Source organism: Fukomys damarensis, unplaced genomic scaffold, assembly GCF_012274545.1.
Source record: "Fukomys damarensis isolate Sample0158 unplaced genomic scaffold, DMR_v1.0_HiC HiC_scaffold_18, whole genome shotgun sequence".
In the NCBI taxonomy this organism is placed as follows: Eukaryota; Metazoa; Chordata; class Mammalia; order Rodentia; family Bathyergidae; genus Fukomys; species Fukomys damarensis.
Genome location: NW_022900930.1, coordinates 20,709,469 through 20,730,496, shown reverse-complemented (window position 1 = coordinate 20,730,496; position 21,028 = coordinate 20,709,469). Strand labels below are relative to the sequence as shown.

Here is a 21,028-nt window from a genome sequence, read left to right as displayed (position 1 = left end):
CCTGCAGATGTTAGCCAGCTATGCTCGGAAGTGGCAGCAGATGAAGCCCATCCCCACCGTGGCCAGAGCCTACCCCTTGGTGGGACACGCGCTGCTGATGAAGCCGAACTCCAAGGGTAAGGGGCGCGCCCCGGCCCGGTGGGCTCCTGCCTGCAGAGCCCTAACCCGACTCCCTCCGGGAGCCACAGTGGGGTCCGCATCCGTTCCCCTCCCCTCCCCAAACCCCCCATTTTTCACCGGCCAGAACTTCAGAACTGGAGGCGCTGCTAGAATTTGTCTTATACTGGAGAGTGGAGTCCTGAATCCATCCAGTTTTCCTTTTGACACCTGTGGAAACTGCTCCTGGCCTTATGCTTTTTCTCTTCTCTTTTCTTTCTGTAGCTGCACAGATCTCAAAACCTTGGCTTTTCTTCAATCTTGGCCTGTAAGAGAAACTCACCCAGAAATGGCAAACACCCCCCAAAACTTAATGCTCTGCTCCTCTCCCACTCTGTAAAGTAAGAGGTTCTTTTGAGGTTTCTGTCATCACCCTGACTGAGACATCATATGATTTAACCACTACATACTTTCATTCCTTTTCGACTTTCACAGTTTAACCCTCTTCAGGAGGTTTCATAATAATAGTTAATAAACTATGCTGGAAAGGCCTTCATAAGGCACATTTTTATGGCAAGTTTTCAAAAGCCTCATTGAAGAGAGAATTTTGAAAGTTGAAAGAATCTTTTAAAAAGAGATAGACCTGTTTTGTTCATAGAAAAACAAATCACTTAAATTAGGATGCTCTCAAATGTACCTGGCGGTTTTAGTCTCCCATTAAGGTAAGTGAGCTACAGCACAGACACTCACTTTCGTGGCGTATAGACTGGATGCCCAGAGCCAAAAACAAAATGACATCTTAAAATGGACTCTGACCAAAATCCCACTCTTTTTCAGGATTATTATGAATAATTGTTTTACAGGCTGGGCATTACCTCCAAAGCTTGAAGGATTATTTTATTTTCATTGTTTCACCAGAAAAAAAAAATAACCTCTTCTTTTCAACTCTTCAAGAGTAAGATGAGGCCTCATGAGAAAGTGCTGACTGAACTATTATCTGGTAGATCAAATTCAAGTAAACATTTTCAACCAATTATCAGTGACTAATGGCACAAATAACCTGAAAGCACACTTAGATATATGAAAATCACATTGATAAAAATCACCTTGGTTAATACAAAAGCAGAGCTAACCTCCCTTCAACCCTTAGGCTTTCTAGTATTAATAATTGTGTGGAAATAGATTCTCCCTCTGTCAATCATAATGTCAAAAGACACAATCTCAAATGTTGAAATTCTGAAAGATCAAAATCTCTGAAGTCTAAAATTCCCAAAATCACAGCTGTGAAGTATTCAAATCCCAAATGCTGAAATTCTGAAAGCCAAAATCCAAAATAAAAAAATCTTACTGAAACAAAGGCTACATAAAAGGGATGGAAAGCCAGATTCCGGGGAAGAGATGAATGTTTCTGGCTAGCCACAGAATAGTTGCATCCTATTAGGAAGAATGAATACCTGGAAACGGGGAACAGCATTGTTTTGTATGTGTCTGTTTCCAGAGGAGATTAGTGTGTGAGTCTCAGTGGATTAAGGAGAGAAGATCTAGCCTCAGTGAGGGCACAGACTAGCCAATCTATAGTGGCTCAGAGGCAACAAATGCAGAAGGCAAATGGGTCTCCGAGAGCTGGGAAAGAATTTTTTCTGCTGCCTTGGACATAGATATGCCCAGCTTATCAGCCCTCAGGACTTAGGCCAGTGCCAGCCTCTGCCATCTCATTTTCTGTGCTATGTATTTCATCTCTGCATCATTTCCAATACAGTGTAAATTGCAGAAAGACTCAGAGCATTTTAATGTATTTTATGCATTTGTTGCACATTTTGACTTGCAGAAGTTCATTATCACAGTGTTGACTTTGTGTGTAAGCACTGTGCATGTGAAAACACTGAAACACTTTCAGTAGATAGATGTCTTTTTTTTGTAGATCTGCATATGTGAAATATAAAACTTTTGAGATCTTAGCTCTTTGTACAGATGCCTATGTTGTGATGACTCACCCTTGAGATTTTTGATCCATTTTTTTTTACAAAACTTAGGTTGTCTGTATTTCAGATGCCAGCAGATATAAAGTTGGGTGCATGCAATTTCCAACCATACTGATAGGTGATGATACATTTTGCTCTTTGATCTATTTTTATATCAGTATGGTTTGTCTGCTCATGACTGTTAACTGTACCTATGTGGCTGTCATTATTAATACACTTCAGTGTTTTTATTATTGCAAAAATATGTCACTATTGTTTATTTTATTGTGCAAAATGGTTTATGAAGTGTTCTGTCATATTTTTGTTTGTCAAGTCCCTTTTGATAAATATAAATGTTTGTTAAAGAATTTTAAAAATTATTTTGCCAGAATTTTATTTTCAAGATTTTAACCTTACAGTACTTTGGACATTAGGGATTTTAGACTTTGAGTATTTTAATCTTTTAGGATTTCAATATTTGGGACTATAGAGTTCATAATAGTGTCATTTGGCTCTGAACTGATCAGACTGTTTAAGGTAATTCTTTTTTTATTGAATTTATTAGTAGATTCTAGGTATACAGTACAGTTCCATTCATTACTGGGATCTTGTACCTTTTCATGACAGGTCTTGGTTCTCATTTTTTCCCCTTGTTTATGGTAATTCTTTGTGGAATGACTTTGTGAGAAGAATGATAATATTTTGCCATTTGCAAAAGGATTTTTTTTATTCTATCAACAAGTACTGCATTTTGGCATTATGGAGCTGTTGCTTAGTTTCTGACTTTATAACGGTATTTGAGAAATTACTTAAACCTCTCTAAGTTAAAGGAGGGTTTTTATTATTTTTTTATCATTTAGTTAAAATTTTAAGTATTAAATTTAACACAAGGAAAGTTTCTAGATTACTGTCTAGAATATGTCCTTTCATTGCCAGTCAAGCATTTACTGAAGCCCTGCTTTGCACCCATCATTAAGCTCAGCAAAGTTGGGGCTATGAGGCTGTTCTAAAATATAGTCCCTGTAATAAGTTACATTGTTTCTATACAAGAGACTACACCTTCCAGTTCTGTGGCCCAAGCTTGAATTCTGGCTCAGTAATCTCACCTGCAGCATTGCGTGTGTCTTCCACTAGCTCCTAGACTCGGACTTGGTGCTCCTCCAGTCCATTGGGTCAATCCCTGCTTTCCCCGGCTGTGCCCTGCTTTTCCCTTAGCCCTGGCACCTCAAACCACAGATTCAAAATTCTCCCTTCTCTCTGTTAGGCAGACCAAGGCAGGCAGTATATTAGCATGAAGCCACATGTTTTGACACTAGTGGCTTGATTCAGCTCTTTTCATAGCAATCTTGACAACCATTTTAATCCAAGAGACATTCCAAGTGAAGTAATGGTTAAGATTCCATTCTGGAGTCTGGGTGCAAAGCCAAGTCCTGGCATTTACTAGCTCTGTGACACTGGGCAATGATGTTTTAGAAGTGCACATTTGGCACGGCAAAGCCTAATAATAATTATCATCTAATAACTAATATCATAATGTATTTATTTGTGATGGAAAATATTATTTTGGAATAATGTTAGATCTGTAGATAAGTTGCAAAAAAATAGTACAAAATTCACATATGCCACCTCCCAGCCTCCCTTAATGGTAACGTTCTACATAATGAACTCTATTTATCTACCAAAATGAGCTAATAAACATTGGTCAATACTATTAAATTAATTTCTTGATTGAAATTAAAATGAAACATTTTTTCCTAGAATTTTTTCAACAGCTAATGCAGTACACAGAAGAATTCCGACACATGCCTCTGCTGAAACTCTGGATTGGGCCAGTGCCAATGATTGTCCTTTATCATGCAGAAAATGTGGAGGTGAGTATGTGGTAAATAAGACAGATATTTCACTTATATTGGATACTGTGAGAATACATGTAATAAATGTGCCCTTAAATTTTGTTTAGCTCAGCCCAAAGAGCGTTTCATTAAATGTTTTAGGTTATGTAGGCTCCATTTAATGCTTTCTAGATGTAGTGAGAATCCTGAGGAGCCTAAAACTCTCCATGTATCTTTGCACATCTGTAAGCTCTCGATATATTTATTCTCCTATTTTGGAAGGTCTCTAGAGGGATATGCCTTTTTAGAACTATCAGTAGATTATTCCATAAAGTTAGCACTTGTTATTCACCAGACACAGTTTTAAGATTTCACAATATGACTAATTAAATATGGTGCTTCCTTCATGGTGCTCAAGGTCTCATACAATAGCAATCAAATTTTTGTTATCTTACATTTAAAAGAGGATGCTAATGTAATGTTTGCAGAGTAGACATTATTAGTCCCTGCTGTTGAAATTAGTCCTAGAAAAGTTTATGTGCTTTGCATTTATTGTTGTACTGAGGAAACTATCTGGTAATATGATGAAGATTTGGATTTGGGTCAGGGAGTTTAAAAAAATGTGATAAGAGCTTCTTTGTATGGAACAAAATTAGAAACAGAATTTGTTGGCGGCTAGTACTGGGACAAGTATTTCTTGGTTGGTGTGATAGAAATATGGGAGCTTTTCTTGTACCACTCTCCAGAATACTAGTTCAGGGAAGATAATGAGGGGAACTAGGCATAGGATTCTGGCTGCTGTAGACCTACTGAAGTTGGTTTGGTGTCTTTCCAGAATGGAGGAAGCCTGGGGAGCATTCTGTACTCGACCTTAGATGTTCTTCCCTTCTACTTAGCTTTAACTCTCGGGAGTTCCATTCATTGTTTTCAGTGTTCGCTGTATTCTGGAGACACTCAAATATATTTTGCTCTAATTTAAATTTTTATCCCAAGCTTCATAATCTGCTTACAGACCATGGAAACCTTCATACCTGAAAATCAGCATACCTGAAGAGAATCTCATGATTTTTATCTTCCTAATGTGTTCCTCCTCCAGATTTCTCTACCCTCTTCTCTTCTCTCTGACCTTGTTTAACGTCTCTACTTGGCTCCTAATTCGTGGCAAGCATTGGGGAGTTATTTTCTTCTCAACTCTATTTAATTCCTCAAACTGAATGGAGCATATGTTCAAAACTCTGATTGGATTTCTTTGAGGCACAAGAATGAAAATTGAATTTCAGAGAAAATAAGGGTTATGTAATTCAAATATAGCTGTACACCAAGTAAGTTTTCCTAAAAATGAAGTTGTTTTGATGTCTGTATATGTCTCATTTTTCCCCTCTACCTAAGGTAATTTTAACTAGTTCGAAGCAAATTGACAAATCCTATGTGTACAAGTTCATGGAGCCATGGCTTGGCTTAGGACTTCTTACAAGGTAAGTCAGTGTACATTTATAGATGTCTCATAGTAGAAATAGTTACTACTTTGTGTAAATTGTTTTTTCGGGAATTGACAAAAGATAATTTTTCTGCAGCAAGAGTGCTCTCAGGAAGAAGGAAATAGGCTAGAAGGAGAGTTCCAGTTAACTGAGTCTTTGACAGACAGAGATTCAAAGTATATGGTCATCTCCAGCCATGGTATTCAATAGTGACCACCAATAATGCTCCAGAAAGAAATCAGGAGGTCTCAGTGTTCAAGTGCAGAAAAGCAAAATAGTATCTGGAGCAGGGAAATTTTGCAAAGCCAATGAGAAAATGCAGTCAACTTCAGAGAAGTATAATGAACACAGTGACTTCAAACCTGACCTGGCATCCAAAGATAGGACTGCATCTTCTGAGAGGTCCCAGCAAGAAAAAAGCAGGGACCTTATAAGGACTTTGGAGAATTCAGATACAATTAAAATAGAAGTAGTGTCATGGACCGTGTGGACATCCAAGAACTGAAGTATCAATGGGGAAAGAAAAAAGTCTTAATTTTATAAATGCAGAACCTATAAATGGAGAGAAATTCTTAAATTTGTCTACTTTATGGATGCTATTTTAGCTGTTAGTGTTATGGAACATTGTCTGAAATGTCTATATTTTTGTAAATACTTGTTAATGTTTTGCTGTTCTGACCAAAGCATTTGAGGACCTGCAGATAAAGCTGCTTTAGGGTTTTTCTGACTTAGCTACATTTGTACTTTATTTGTTTTGGGTGAGACTTCTTTTTTATTTGTAACCATGTGTTGTATTTCTAGTACTGGAATCAAATGGCGCTCTAGGAGAAAAATGTTAACGCCCACTTTCCATTTTACAATTCTGGAAGATTTCTTAGACGTCATGAATGAAAAAGCAAATATATTGGTTAATAAGCTTGAAAAACATGTTAACCAAGAGGCATTTAACTGCTTTTTTGATATCACTCTTTGTGCCTTGGATATAATTTGTGGTAAGTCTGATTGATTTGTATCTCATGTCATAGAATAAAGGTAAAATACACCAAATAGAAAATAACATTCCATTGGGAGGGGAAATGAAGAAATTGGAAAGGCCATGGAACTCAAGTTGATGCAACTGATAAGTCATCCACTGAGGAATAACAGCCACTCATAGGGCAGTGAGCAGTGCCCAGTAGGGGGAAGGTCCAAGAGAAGGAAGAGCAGGAGCAAAAAGTGGGAGAAGCAGCACATATAAGAAGAGCAAATAAAGGAGAAAAACAATTCTAAAATATAGCAGAGAGGACCAGGATTTTGCCTTTTCCAGTGTTTGGCACTGTAAAATAAGCAACAGTTATGTGCATGAATTGAAGAGTTGCTTCTCCTCCATATTTTATAGAAACAGCTATGGGGAAGAATATTGCTGCTCAAAGCAATGAAGATTCCAAGTATGTCCGTGCACTTTATAGGTAAATGGAATTCTTTCCAATAGTCTTTAAATTGTTGAGTTGGACTTTAAAATTTATTTTTCTGTGTTGTACCTTTGTATTATTTCAAAAGGAAGCATTAAACTAAAATTAAGCTCACGATTTCAGCATATACCTGGGCAGTGGAGGAATGGTTATATAAATTATGGTATATCTAGGTTATGCAGAAATTTTGAATTATTACTTTTTTATATACTGAGATTATATTATGATGTTGGTTAGGATGCTTATGATACCGATGAAAGAGATAAACAATTCTTGAAGTACAATAACCACTACTATATAAAACTACTAGTATTTGGTAGGAGGAATAAAAACCTACAGAAAAACAATACTAAAGTGTAAATCATTGTTCTGTGTATGAGTTTGTGTACCTTGCTGCATTTTTTAAATTTATTGATATTTACTTTCTCATATTTTCTATACAGGGTAGGTATTGTTTTTGTAACTGAAGCAATTGGTTTTACTTTAAAATTGCAGGCAATTATTCAGCAGAGCCAGGATTTGATTTGATGTGTCTCACCTTTAAATTTACTGTTCATTTCACTGCATTTTCACAAATATTTATTGTGCATCTCTAATACACCAGTAAGCACATACAATGTTAACTGATTTGATAGTGGTATCTAAAACATAATGACACAGGAGGCGAGCATTAGATCATCAAATATAAACTTAGAATTGTAATACTTAGGAAGAAAATAAAAACTGATAAAAAAAAAACAGGGATAGATTCTGTTCAGAAAATGTCTCTAAAAAACTGGCACCTAAGCCCATCCTGAAGGAGGTAATCATGTACAGAACTTTCTGTCTCATCATTGGGAATAGGAGGGAGTTGCTAGGAACAACCATGTAGAAGAGGGCATCCAGATTTTTGTCATCACATAGATGAGTGATCAGATGAATGGGTGTATCTTAAAAGGGGCTAAGCAGCCTTGGGAAGCTGAGAAGTCACCATAGATGAACAAGTATAGAGACTAGATGCCATCTATAAGGATGCTTTGTAGTGGGCTCTTCATTCCTCTGAAGAATCCATTATTTTTAAAGATATACTGGGTGTGTAACAGCTCATTCCTTCAGTTTGGCATTAAGCTTGAGAGACAAATCAGCCTCACTGACATGCATTACCTTCATTAAGCCTATGCACCAAATAGGTGCCCAGCAAATATACATTTCTAATGTAAAAGATGATGCATTTTTATTCTGTTTACAGGATGAGTGATAAGATTTTTCGAAGAATGAAGATGCCCTGGTTTTGGCTTGACACTTGGTACCTTATGTTTAAAGAAGGACGAGAACACAAAAGGGACCTAAAGATCCTACATACTTTTACCAAAAATGTAAGCCATTTTTCTTGTTACAGTAAAATGTACATAACAGAAATTCATCACTATAACCATTGGAAGTATATGATTCAGTGACATTTGAATACATTCACAGTGGTGTACAGGTATCATCACTTTTCCACAAATTTTTAAGCCCATGATTTTTGTTTCATCAATATACACAACATAAGACCATAAAGTCTGTGACCCATAAAATGAAAGTTAAATTAATGGAAAAAAATCAACGTAAAAAGTGATCAATATGATTAAATTTAAATTACGTATTCAACTAATACTAATTATGTGCCCACTAAGTGCCAAGCACTGTACCCAAAGTTGAGAAAAGAGTAATGAAGAAGATGTGTATGTTCTCTGCCTACCTAGTAGACCTTTCTAGTAGGGGAGATTATCCATAAATAAATTATAACAAAACATGATGCGGTCCGTGAGCATTTCATTGACAAATGGGGCTGTAGAAGAATAAGGAAGCAGAGATCTGGGTGTAAGAGTCTTCTGGGAAGTATTTGGAGTTGGCAATAGTTTTCAAGGCAAGAGGCGTTTAAAGCAGTGCATACCTTAGTTTAAAAAATATTTTACTAATATTTTATTTCCAAATCGAAAATAAGTAAGAGATAAGGATTTGGGTTTTAACATAATATACCGATGTTTTGGTTGAAAATACACATCAAATTACAACCTAAATATACTGAAAAGTGCCTACATGAATATATTCTTTCTTTACTGTAAACTTTGATTAAAATACATTGGAATTGCTTCCTCATGGTCGGGAAATAGTGGGAGAATAGCAAACAAGTTGTATTTTACAATTATGTTTTCTCTTAAATTTTAAGCATTAGTATTAATATCAATTAACAAATTCCAGACTAAATGGACAGTGTCATTCATTTTACATATATTGAAAATTGCATACTGAGACATAAGTAGAATGAGTTTCACAAAAAAGAAAAGATGATTTTATTTTACTTTTTGCCTTCGTGAGCTTAGAGTCTACTCATTCAAGCCACTTACCAGAAAGTTTTGCCAGTTGCCTGATAGGAAAAAAAAAAAAAAATGATTTTTTTTTCCTTTTTGCCTTCGTGAGCTTAGAGTCTACTCATTCAAGCCACTTACCAGAAAGTTTTGCCAGTTGCCTGATAGGAAAAAAAAAAAACAGTGAAATGTGTAATCAAATGCATAGACTTTTAATTGCTGTATTCATTCAACAAGTATCTAATGAGCATTCTTAAAATGCCAGTGGGTGCTCTGCAGTGTGAAAATATATCAAGGAACAGAAACGCATGTGCCACCACATGGTAGGTAGTGTTTGAGTTGGAGGAGAAAGATACTGAATAGGATATATAATGCTATGTCAGGTGTATGTGATGTGGAGAAAAAGGAGGCTTGGAAGATTGTGCTAGGGATTAGGGGAGCAGTGATCTGGCGAGTCTCTGAAATGGTGGCGCTGAGCAGATTTCTGAAGAGGGAAAGGAGCCTGCCATGCAGCCATCTAAGGCAAGAACACGCTAGGGGTACGAATGGCATAAAGTGTGGATGAATGAGTCACTTTGCTGTTTTTTTCTTTAATACAACACACAATAGTTAGGAGTCATCTATAATTAGTTTCTTACATAATGGTTGCATTTTTTTCTACCCCTTAAACTTTTTCTCATTTACTCATTCAAATCTCCAGGGTACTATTTAGTAGAGTAAGACTCTATTCCTACGAGAAAGATTACACAAATAGCACTTGGAAATTATGCATTTGTCTGATGTTAAATTTGTTTTTAAAAGTTTCATCAAACAATGCCTTAAATGTTAATAGGAGGCGTTCATGTATTTTCACAAGTGCCTAAATTGTCACGGAAATGGAAAGAACAGGAAGAGTTTTAGAAAAATTAAATTAAAAAAGAATATTTTCATAGAGAAATTGTCACTTGGGCCTTATCAACATCCACCAACCTCATGTGATTGTCACTTAAATCATACAGGTCATTCATGAAAGGATCAATGAAATGAAGGCAAATGAAGAAAGTAAAGGTGCTGACTCGGGTCCTGTCCTCTCCACAAAGAAGGGCAAGGCTTTTCTTGACTTACTTTTAAGTGTGACTGATGACGAAGGGAACAAGCTAAGTCCTGAAGAGATTCGAGAAGAAGTTGACACTTTCATGTTTGAGGTATTTTATATTTTGAGGTGATTTCTAGATACTATTAGCAAATTTTTCACCTTTGAGAGTAGCTTCAGGATAGAGCACTTACCTAGCACTGGAGAAGCCCTTCCATCTCCAGCACAGCAGAAACAAAAAACAGGTAAGTTCCAGTGTTGTTTAAAATGTTTAGCATAATTTTTAAAAAAATTTAACCAGTGTTAAAGTAGCACAGTTAACTGAGGAAGATTTATTATATTATCATCAGAAATTACAAAATTCAAGAACCTGAGTTCTTCAGTTGAAGGATCAACTTCCTTCTTCAGAACAAGATTTTAGCTTTTAGTGGCTACAGCACTATACACATTTTTTCTCAAAATCACATCTGTCAGATTTTCTCCAAGCAGAGGAGCAGCCAAAAATTGCTCTCAGTTCTCTGTATTGCTTCGTGCTTTCTTTTACTCTCCCAAACCCACAAGTCCATTAACTTCCTCTTTCTAAAGTTCTGACAAATGAGCACTTTAACTGCTGCTATGAGCTGCATTAGTCAAAAAGGATAGTAAGAATCCCACAATAAGCCAAGTTATATAATATCGAATGCTTGTAATCCCAGTGCTCTGGGAGTCTGAGCCAGGAAGATCACAAGTTGGAGCTTAACCTTGGCAACTAAGAGTCTTAATGAGACTCTGTCTCAAAACAAAAGAAAACAAAATAATAGTGTAACACTGGGGATGTTGCTCATTTTGAAGGCCCTGGGATCTGTCCCCAGCACTGCAATTAAAAAAACAAGAACAAAAACAAAACCTCCAACACAGAATCCAACTAGTTTGTGATTCTGAAAATATTTCTCCTTTAAGTAGAAGAAAGTAAAATGTGCCCATGTTTTCAGTGACTCATTGAGTGCTAAGCCTTGTGTTAACTGTTCCTCTTATAGCCATCTGGGTATAATATGACGGTTCATGCATTCTTTTAAAGTTAAATTTAATTTTTGATAATAATTGTGTGTATTTTTGAGGCATGAGGTGATGTTTTGATGCGCATACACTATGAAATGATAAAATCAGTTTAATGTGTCCAATATCCTCACATTTTATTGAAAACATTTAAAATTCACCCTTTTAGGGACTGGGAATTTAGTCAGTGTTTCTGCCGCTGCCTGCCTCAAAATCACAAGGTCCTAAATTCAATCCCTGGTACCAAAAAAAAAAAAAAAAAAAAAAAAAAAAAAAAAAGAAAGAAAGAAAAAAATCACCCTTTTAGCAATTTTGAGCTGTATAATATATTACTATCAATTATAATCACCAAGCTGTACCAAAATTTATTCTTCCTGTCTAACTGAAACTTTGTTTTCTTTGACAGTACCTCTCCGTTCCCATCTACCTCCCCACAGACAGCCTCTGGTAACAGCCATTCTAATCTCTGCTCCTGTTAAAAAACTTCAACTTTTTAAATTTCCATATATAAGTGAGACCATGTGGTATTTTTTTCTGTCCTGGCTTATTTCAATTTGGATAATATCCTCTAGATTCTTGTATGTTATCACAAATGACACATTCTTCTTTTCATAAAAGTTGAGTAGTACTTCATTATATTTACTCCCCATTTTAAAATTTAGTCATTTGTTGATGGCCGTTTTGTTTACGCAGTGTACGGGCTCAATGCAATTTCTATCAAAATTCCAATAACTTTTTTCAGAGAAATAAAAACAATTCTTTTTTTTTTTTGGTACTGGGGATTGAACTCAAGTCCTTGTGCTTGCAAGGCAGGCCACCGAACCGCTGAGCTAAATCCCCAGCCCTAAACAATTCTAAAATTATGTGGAACCACAGAAAAACCCCAGAAGGCTATTGCAATTCTGAATAAAAAGAACAAAACTAGAAGCACGTTATCTGACTTTAAACTATACTACAAAGCTATAGCAATCAAAATAGCACAGTAGTGACGTAAAAACAGACAAATAGACCAATGGAGTAAAAAAATCCAGAAATAAATCCATGAATTTATAACCAAATGATTTTCAATTAAAGTACCAAGCATGCATAATAGGGAGAGTCTACAATAAGTAGTCCTGGGAAAATTAAATGTCCACATGCAGATAAATAAAAATAGGTGACAATCTTCTCTTCCCTTATACAAGAATTAACTCAGAGCAGATTAATGATGTATTATGTAAGATATTAAACTTCAACAATACTAGAAGAAAAGAAGTAAGAGGAACATTTCCTGAGATTGGTCTGGGTAGTAGTTTCTTGGCTATGATCCAAAAGGAATAGTCAAGAAGCACAAATAGACAAATGAAGTTATGTCATGCATTCTTATTGAGTAAGGTTATTATTGAATAAAGTCGTGAACTGTGAGGCAAAATAAACCTCTCCTCCTTTAAGTTGCAGGTATCAAGTATTTTGTCCCATTGACAAGGAAGTGACTAAGACAGGTTCCAATCATTCCTGATCTATGTGTTAAAGAAAGAGATGAATTGAATCAGTGGTTTTAAACTTACTTGATAGGAGAGAACACTTTAATGAAAAAAAATCTTAAAACAAAAAATGGACATCTAATCTAGCTAAAAAGTAGAACAAATTCTGAGATCAAATCTCAGCCCTGACTTGTATGGCCTCAGCTACCTCATTTGACCTTTCTGAGTCTCAGTGTTCTTTTTCTCCTTTGTCTTTTACAATGCTGGGGATTGAACCCCTGAGCCCTATCCCCAACCCTACAATCTTACTTTAAGCCCTCAGAACAGTCGTGATGATTAGATTATTTTTTTCAAAGAACAATGAGGATCATACCTGATACATAGGAAACATACAGCAGATATTGGATACTATTATTTGATTTTGAAGTAGATTTTCTTATATCTTTATCCTGCCCAAGTTCTCACACATACTCACATACACATACATACACTCACATTAATACACAGGCACATGTGTGTGCATGCATGTCCGTCTCACCCATAATCTCTCATTCCCACAAAGATAGCCAGGCTAGTGATCTATTTCTTCTATCTTTAACATTCTTTGACATTATAATTATCTTCTTCTTTGACTAGAAGGCATACAATGTATAACTAATATTATGACCCCCTCCATCAGTTGGATGCGGCTAAGTTCAGGGTCTTTTATGTACCAGGTTCCAGACATTAGGTATTAAGCTATTGGCCATCCCCAGGCCAACAAATGTGCTCCATTTAACTCTTATTTTGTTAATTTGCCTTCTGCAGAGAACAGATGGAATAAAATACTGTAAGTTCCATATACTTCAAACCTGTACAAGTGGATCAGATTTCCACTCATAAATTTAAGAAAAACAATTAAAAATGATTTAGCAAGAGCATTTCCTTACATGACTTCATAAAGAACAGAGCAAAATGGCCTAGATCTCATCTAGAGTTAGAAGAGGGTCTATGAAGGAACTTAAGTAAGATGCCAATATTAGAGACTTGTAGACTATGCATTTTTAAAACTTACAGAATAAACCTCAAACAATTGAAAAGCTGTTTTACAAAACAAGGATGTGTGGAACATATTTTCCTAGAGAACAAAACATTGCAATGAGCTCTTACATTGTATAAGAAAATAGAAAAATGAGATCTTCCATGGAGGAGATAAGTGTTTCCCTTTTTGTACTGAAAGCCTTATTCTTAGAGACATGATACAATTACTGATTTTCATACACATTTTTTTTCCTGAAGAGCTTACCACTTTTGCACACAGAAAATTTCACCTAATGAGTAAAGATAGCAGATAAATAAAACCCAAAACATTGACTAGATGGAGAACAAGGCTATCTAGGCTGTGAATGTTTGTCATTGAGGGGGTCTCCTTACTGCAGGGTACTTCATGATTGTAGTGGGCAATAGCATGGGCTTTGTTTTGTTGTCATTCTGGAAATCATTTCCTACATTTACCTTCTACCAAGCTGTCTGGTCCTGGAGAAATTATTTGACATTTTAATTTGCCACATTTTTTTCCTCTACAATATAAATAGTATTAATGAGTATATCCTAGAGTTTTGTGGAGATTAATTGAATTTGCTTCTGCAAAGTACTTAGTATTTTGCCTAAAACTCAGCAAGCATCAACCAGGCCATCTATCAGCTCCTTGAGTTGGAGAATATTGCTCAGAATCACAGACATATGTATCCGAACCCTTGGTGCCCAGCATCAGCAGGTAAATTCTCTCTCACGGTTGAGGAAGATAGAGAACTACAGATATGGAAGTTGGCTCATGAAAGCCAGATATTCATCCCTTTTAGGAAGGTTTTGCTCACCAGGATCTCCTGGATGGTTTCCTTCATTAGCATAGTCCAGCAACTTCCTGCAAAATGTGCAACATGGAGAGGAATTAAGATGTCATTACTAAGGACAAGCCTCTGCTTTTTAAGAGATTGCTGTGTTTGTTTCTCACGGAGGTGAGATGCTGTACAGAAACAGTCTGTGTCCTGTAGTTAGGCTACAGCAGTCAAATTTGCAGACAATGCAAAAGAATTAATGTAGTCACTCCTGGTCTTCTCAATATATTTATGCTTTTTAAGCTACTTATTTTTAACATTTCTAGGGCCATGATACAACTGCATCTGCAATAAACTTGTCCTTATACCTATTGGGTTGGTATCCAGAAATCCAGAAGAAAGTGGACAGTGAACTGGATGAAGTGTTTGGTATGTTTGACCCTTTCACTGCTGAGATTGTAGATCACAAATGCATGGAAGCAAATATTATTCCTACTCATTAAGGGCGTGCAGGAGGACCTGATCGAAGGAACCTGTCAGAGGCAGGAAGTCGCCCATGCAGAGTCCTTTCCAGAACCTATTTTCTCTTCAAAGTCCTATCCATTCCCTTACAAGCATTTCCAGGCTCCTGATACATGACTGCCCTGGGCTAGATTCTGGGCATACACAGCTCCACGTGATTGACCCCAATGATCCAAGTGTTTAGTGGGTGAAATAGGCACATATACACAAAACTTCTCTTCATGGACCGTGTCCTTGTGTTACATAAAAAACATGCTGTTTGGAACACAGAGGAGCTGGAGAAGCTTTTAGAAGGGTAAAGAGAAGCTGTTTCACATGGGGACTATAGCTGACCACAAATGACAAAAGAAGGGGAAAACTGATCGGAGGTGAATTTCTGTTATACAATAAGCAATCTGGAGCGAGAATTTTAAAGATGTTCCAGTGTCCCAGACTTGCTCTTTCCTCTTTCCCATTGTTGGCATGTTAGCATTTGTCTCCTTGATTGTTGTTCTAAGCATCATTCTCATTTTCAAAGCAATAAGACAGGGGAGATGGGAATAAATTGTGCATTCATTTCCTATGGCAGCTATAAAAAATTTCACAAACTGGAAGGTTTAACAGAAATATATTCTCTCCTTTTTCATATTCTCTAGAAATCCAAAATCAGTATCACTAGGCCTAAATCAACATGTTCTCAGAGTTTCAATCCTTCTGGGAAAAAATTATCCCTTGCCTCTTAAACTTCTGGTAGCTGCTAACATCCCTTGGCTTATGGGTGCATGACCTCCTCCACATTGCCTTCTCGTGTGTGTGTGTGTGTGTGTCTATGTTATAAGGATACCTGATGGCATTCAGAGTCCACCTAGATGATTCAGAATAATCTCCGCATTTTAATAACTTCTGCAGAGTTCCTTTTACCAAATAAGGTAACATTCACAGGTTCCAGGAATTGAGACCTGGTATTTCAAAGGCCCATTATCAGGAGCTACTGCAAGATTCTACCATCAGTTGTAGCCTTTTTAAAATATCACGTGTCACGTGGGTCCCCATAGCCAGAAGGTGAAGAGGAAAAAAATTGGCTTAGATTGCCAACAGTGTGGTGTCTGATGCAGTTGCATAGAGAAAAGAAGTAAGAAAAGGAAAGGGGAGGGGAGGGGAGGGGAAGGGAAGGGAAGTAGAGGAGGAAAGCAAGGAAAACAGTAGCAGAGAAAAGGCATCTAGAAAGAGAGGAGCCAGAGGAACAATAGCACAGAAGTGGGAAGCTTTCTGGTTTCTAAAGCAGGAATGAACAGTGAGTTCCAGGACACTTGGCGCAGGATAGAACTCAGAGATGAGGCTGGAAAGACTTTGCATTCATACAGTGTGAAGACTGGAATTTCGTATCAAGAGGTAAGACTTTTATACAGTGGAGACACCTAAACCCGAGCTTCATTTCTGTAGTCATTTTATTTTTTTCCATATCAGTTTTACTTTCTTTTAAGGTATCTCAGGTTGGGTAAGTTTGGTTGTCTAAAAGCTCGAAAGTTCTTTTGAAATGGGTCGCATTTTTTATATCCGCCACAGTGTCTGTCTCACTGCCAGTTTCATGAATGTTGTTAATCTTGCATAATTAGTAACACAATCATTATTGCTAGAATCTTAGTTCTGCAACTTGTCATGATTTCTGCTTATTGTGCTTCCTTTTTTCTAATATATTACTCTTGAAGCTTTACATTTTTTAGATTAATCTTTTCTTATATTTTATCGGTTCATTTTAATATTTTTAGTTGAGGTAAATGTCACATAACATGAAGTTATACATTTTAAAATGAAAAATGTACTGGCATTTAGAACATTCACAATATGCTATTGTCATCTCTGATTCTAAAACATTTTTAGCACCCAAAAGGAAACCCTTTACCATTAAACAGTCGTTTCTCCTTCTCCATTCCCTCAGCCCCTGGTGACCATCTATTTAATTTCTGGCTTTATAAATGGAATCATATAATATATGACCTTTTGTTAGCATGTTTTCTCATTTTATTTGGATTATGCATAGTGTTAGAAGTTGTACTTTAGCTGTAGGTATTTAATATTAGACCTTTTGAGTCTTTTTTTGTTCTGATGCTTTCACACCTCCCCAAACCAAGAGAGTTCTTTTACTGTCATTTTATACACTTTCTTTAATCAGGGAAATCCAATCGTCCTGTGACTTTGGAAGACCTGAAGAAACTTAAATATCTGGAAGTTGTCATTAAGGAGTCCCTTCGCCTTTTTCCTCCTGTTCCTTTATTTGCCCGGCGACTTAATGAAGATTGTGAAGTGGGTAAGTGTTCTGTAGTCAGAATAATCAGGAGAGTGAATTTTATCACTAATGTCTGTCTTGTTTGGTTCTTATGACACGATGCTTCCTTCTTGCCAGCGGGTTACAAAGTTGTGAAAGGCACTGAAGCTATTATCGTTCCCTATGCATTGCATAGAGATCCAAGGTTCTTCCCAAATCCTGAGGAATTCCAGCCGGAACGGTTCTTTCCTGAAAACGCACAAGGACGCCATCCGTACTCATATGTGCCCTTCTCTGCTGGACCTAGGAACTGTATAGGTTTGTATCCACTGGAATTGGTTTCACCTCTCAGGCCCATATGATAGGGGGTTCCTCGTAAGAATCTCTTTAAGATGTGTTATGGGATGACCTGTCTTAAAAGTGCTGCTTCCCTTCTCCTCAACTTAAGAGTTTTTAAATATTACTGTCAGAAGGTATAGTGGTTTCCAAGGGCTGCCCTTACAGAGTACCCCATGCCGGGTGGCTTAAACAATAGAAATTCTTTTTTTCACAGTTTTGGAGGCTGAAGTGTCCTTAACAGTTGGTTCCTTTGAGGCTTCATTCTTTAGCTTGTAGGTGGCTGCCTTCTTCCTGTTTTTTTCACTTGGTCTTGGTGTGTGTGTGTGTGTGTGTGTGTGTGTGTGTGTGTGTGTTCTCATCATCCCTGCAGTGTTTGTGTGATGGTCCACCCCAGTAGTCTCATTTAATCTGAGTAAGGTTAACTTTAATATTAGCTAACTCTTTTCTCTTTTCTTTTTGAGTTACTGAATACAGAACCTACAGAGTGCTAAGCTTTATTCTCAGCCCTTTTTAATTTTTTGAAATAGAGTCTTGCTAAGTGCCCAAGCTGGCCTTGAGTTTGTGCTCTTCTTGCCTCAGCCTCTAGAGCAGCAGAGTTGTAAGGATTACAGGCAAGCACCGCCATCCTTGGTCATTAATTATCTTTTAAAGACTCCTCTATCTCCAGTATAATCAAAGTGTAAAATACCAGGAGTCAGAACATCCATATTTGAATTTTGGATGGGAATGCCTATAACATAAAGCGTACTCAGTATTACGGTACAGTTTTTAAAAGTTGTAGATTTGGGAATAAGGTAGAATATAATTTATTATGATAAGAATATGTGATTAGCTCTGTTTAACCCAATTTTTGTGTGTGCTTTTAATAATTGAATTTTGGCAAAACCAAAACAAAGCATGCTTGGCATATGGTTAGTTAAAGTATGTAAGCAAAATATATGCACATCACCATAGATTATAAGCACTTGACTTTAGAATCGCTAGCATCTTGTATTTATATGAATGTGGACATTAGTAAAATGAGGCCAGATTGAAATGAATGTATCTGAAGTATATTTAGTGACTCTACTGTAAATTAAAGAGCCACCCCCAATAAAGCACAGCATGAAATATTGATTCTCAACCTCGAATGAGCCCAGGATTCATCTGAGGTACAGATGTCCCTTGTGTCTCCAGGGGGTAGTTCCAGAACCTCCTGCAGATACCAAACTTGCCAATGCTCAAGTACATTTGCTGTAGTATTTCCATGTAACCTACACATGTCCTCCCATATACTTAAATGCCCCCCAAAATGTAAATGCTATGCTAATAGTTGTTATATTGCATTGTTTTGGGGAATAAAGAAAAAATTCTGTGCATCTTCAGTACAGATGGAAATTTTAAAAATTCTACCTTTGGTTGAATCTCCAGATGTGGAACTGTGGATCCAGAGGACTGACTGTCCTGCTCAAATGCAGATTCCTTGACCCACAGCATTATTCAGACACACTGTGTTGGAATAGAAAAGGGGACTCAAAAATCTTTATCTTTAGCCAACATCTCAAGTGGTCATGATTCTCTTAGGGCCCACATGAAAATATAAAGTAATTTGTTCCTGTAATAGGGGCTATGATTTCTCCCAGTTGAGTTGTATCTATGATTAAAATGATGATATTTACATTAATTTGAAGGTCAGAGGTTTGCTGTGATGGAAGAAAAGACCATTCTTTCCTATATCCTGAGATGGTTTTGGGTAGAATCCAGCCAGAAAAGAGAAGAACTTGGCCTCTCAGGAGAGTTGATTCTTCGACCAAATAATGGCATTTGGATTACACTGAAGAGGAGAAATTCAGATGAATCCCAACTCTGTACTCCAGCTGTGCCCTTATCATGAAAAAAGATCCTTGGAGAAGAGAAATAGGAAATTTATGATTTCTAGATCATGAGTTCAATATTCTGAATCAGCAGAGCTAATTGTTTCTTGTCCCCAATGATCTTGGGATCCAGTATATCAATCAGAGAGTTTTGAATTTTCATAACCACCATAGATGTTACGTTACACCTGATCTTGCCTTCCAGGGTACAATTAGCTGAGTCAGTACCAAAAGAAACATATAACAAGTTTCTCAACAGAGGGATCCACAGATCAATTCAATTTCATCTGATAGATTTAAAGTATATCATTTAATTGAAGCTCCAGAATATTTTAGTTATTCTGGTTGACTCTGGAATATATACAAGGGGTGAAACATATAGTGAATGTTTAGTTAAAACTATTACTCCCTGGGCTGAGGATGTAACTCAGTGGCACTCCCATCTGCCTGGCAAGCACAAGGTGCTGAGTTTGATCCCCAGTACTGGAAAAAAAAATATTACTCCTCTGCACATTGCCATTAATGACCCCTCAAAGTATTCTCTCTGACTTGAGAAACACTTATCCCATTGTTACCACTTTCTGAAGCAATTCTGTAAAGCCTCTTTCACATCTTCATGAGGTGTGATTCCAAAATGTGGTGAATTTGACTGCCATCCAATGGAAAAGCAGGCTCAGAATAACATTACTATGGGCCCTTGCCCACCTTATTTACCAGATCTGGCAAATCAAAATGGTCCTGAGTTCGATCCCCAGTAACCCCCCAAAATCAGTGACATTAGTTATGAGAATAATAATTATTACTGCATTTTTCAGATTTTATTATGTATAGCAGATCATTTACAAGTTAACTCAAATTCTGTTGCCATTTGACTGCACTTACTGTCTTTAAATTTCTATAGAATTATACTTAGCTTTATATGTCATATATTATTGAAAGATATTCTTCTTGGTAATCTCTATTTCTTCACAGTGACTCAGAATGTTGACTGATGGCTTTCAGAGATGGAATGATCTCAGAATTTATCTTATATTCTCTTATATTAGGAGTAAGGTAATGGAATCAACAAGAAGGTAAATTTCTAGACAACATCATCTACTAGTTGAGATTAGGCTGGACATGTAGGTCTGTATTCTAAGTATTTCCATTCTAATTATGATTTGCTTTCTACCACAATACACTATTATTGCATGGAACTTGGGTCTATGACTACATGTATTCTTAAAACTCAGAATTTCTGCCTTTGGTGTAGACATATTTCTTTTGGAATTTTTCCACCTTTAAGGTTACAAAGAAGCCACTCATTTATATTTAGTAAGCCAGTAGTATCTCCATTTAGTGTTGGATTTCCAGTCATTTCCATCCATGGAACATATGTGGTCAAACAGATAACTGTTGCACAGTCTTTGAATTGTAAATTGATACAAAGAGCCTCTACTTCTCACTCAGTGATGTTTTAAAACTTTCAGTAAGTAATTTTAAGAAGATAAGTTGCTTTTTCCAATTTCCCCAAGGCACTGGCCAGTAGAAGTAA

General features: G+C 36.7%; 1 protein-coding gene across 1 annotated transcript; it reads left to right on the top strand.

Moving 5' to 3' along the window:
• The first annotated feature begins 6 nt into the window (after positions 1-6).
• LOC104859243 (cytochrome P450 4V2) lies at positions 7-20,143 on the top strand. The gene is made up of 11 exons (XM_010619779.2): positions 7-116; positions 3,816-3,928; positions 5,279-5,364; positions 6,169-6,359; positions 6,746-6,815; positions 8,047-8,173; positions 10,147-10,332; positions 14,862-14,964; positions 17,210-17,344; positions 17,441-17,620; positions 19,312-20,143. The coding sequence occupies exons 1-11, from the start codon at positions 8-10 to the stop codon at positions 19,512-19,514; spliced, it is 1,503 nt and encodes a 500-aa protein (XP_010618081.1). The 5' UTR covers position 7; the 3' UTR covers positions 19,515-20,143.
• The last annotated feature ends 885 nt before the right edge of the window (positions 20,144-21,028 follow it).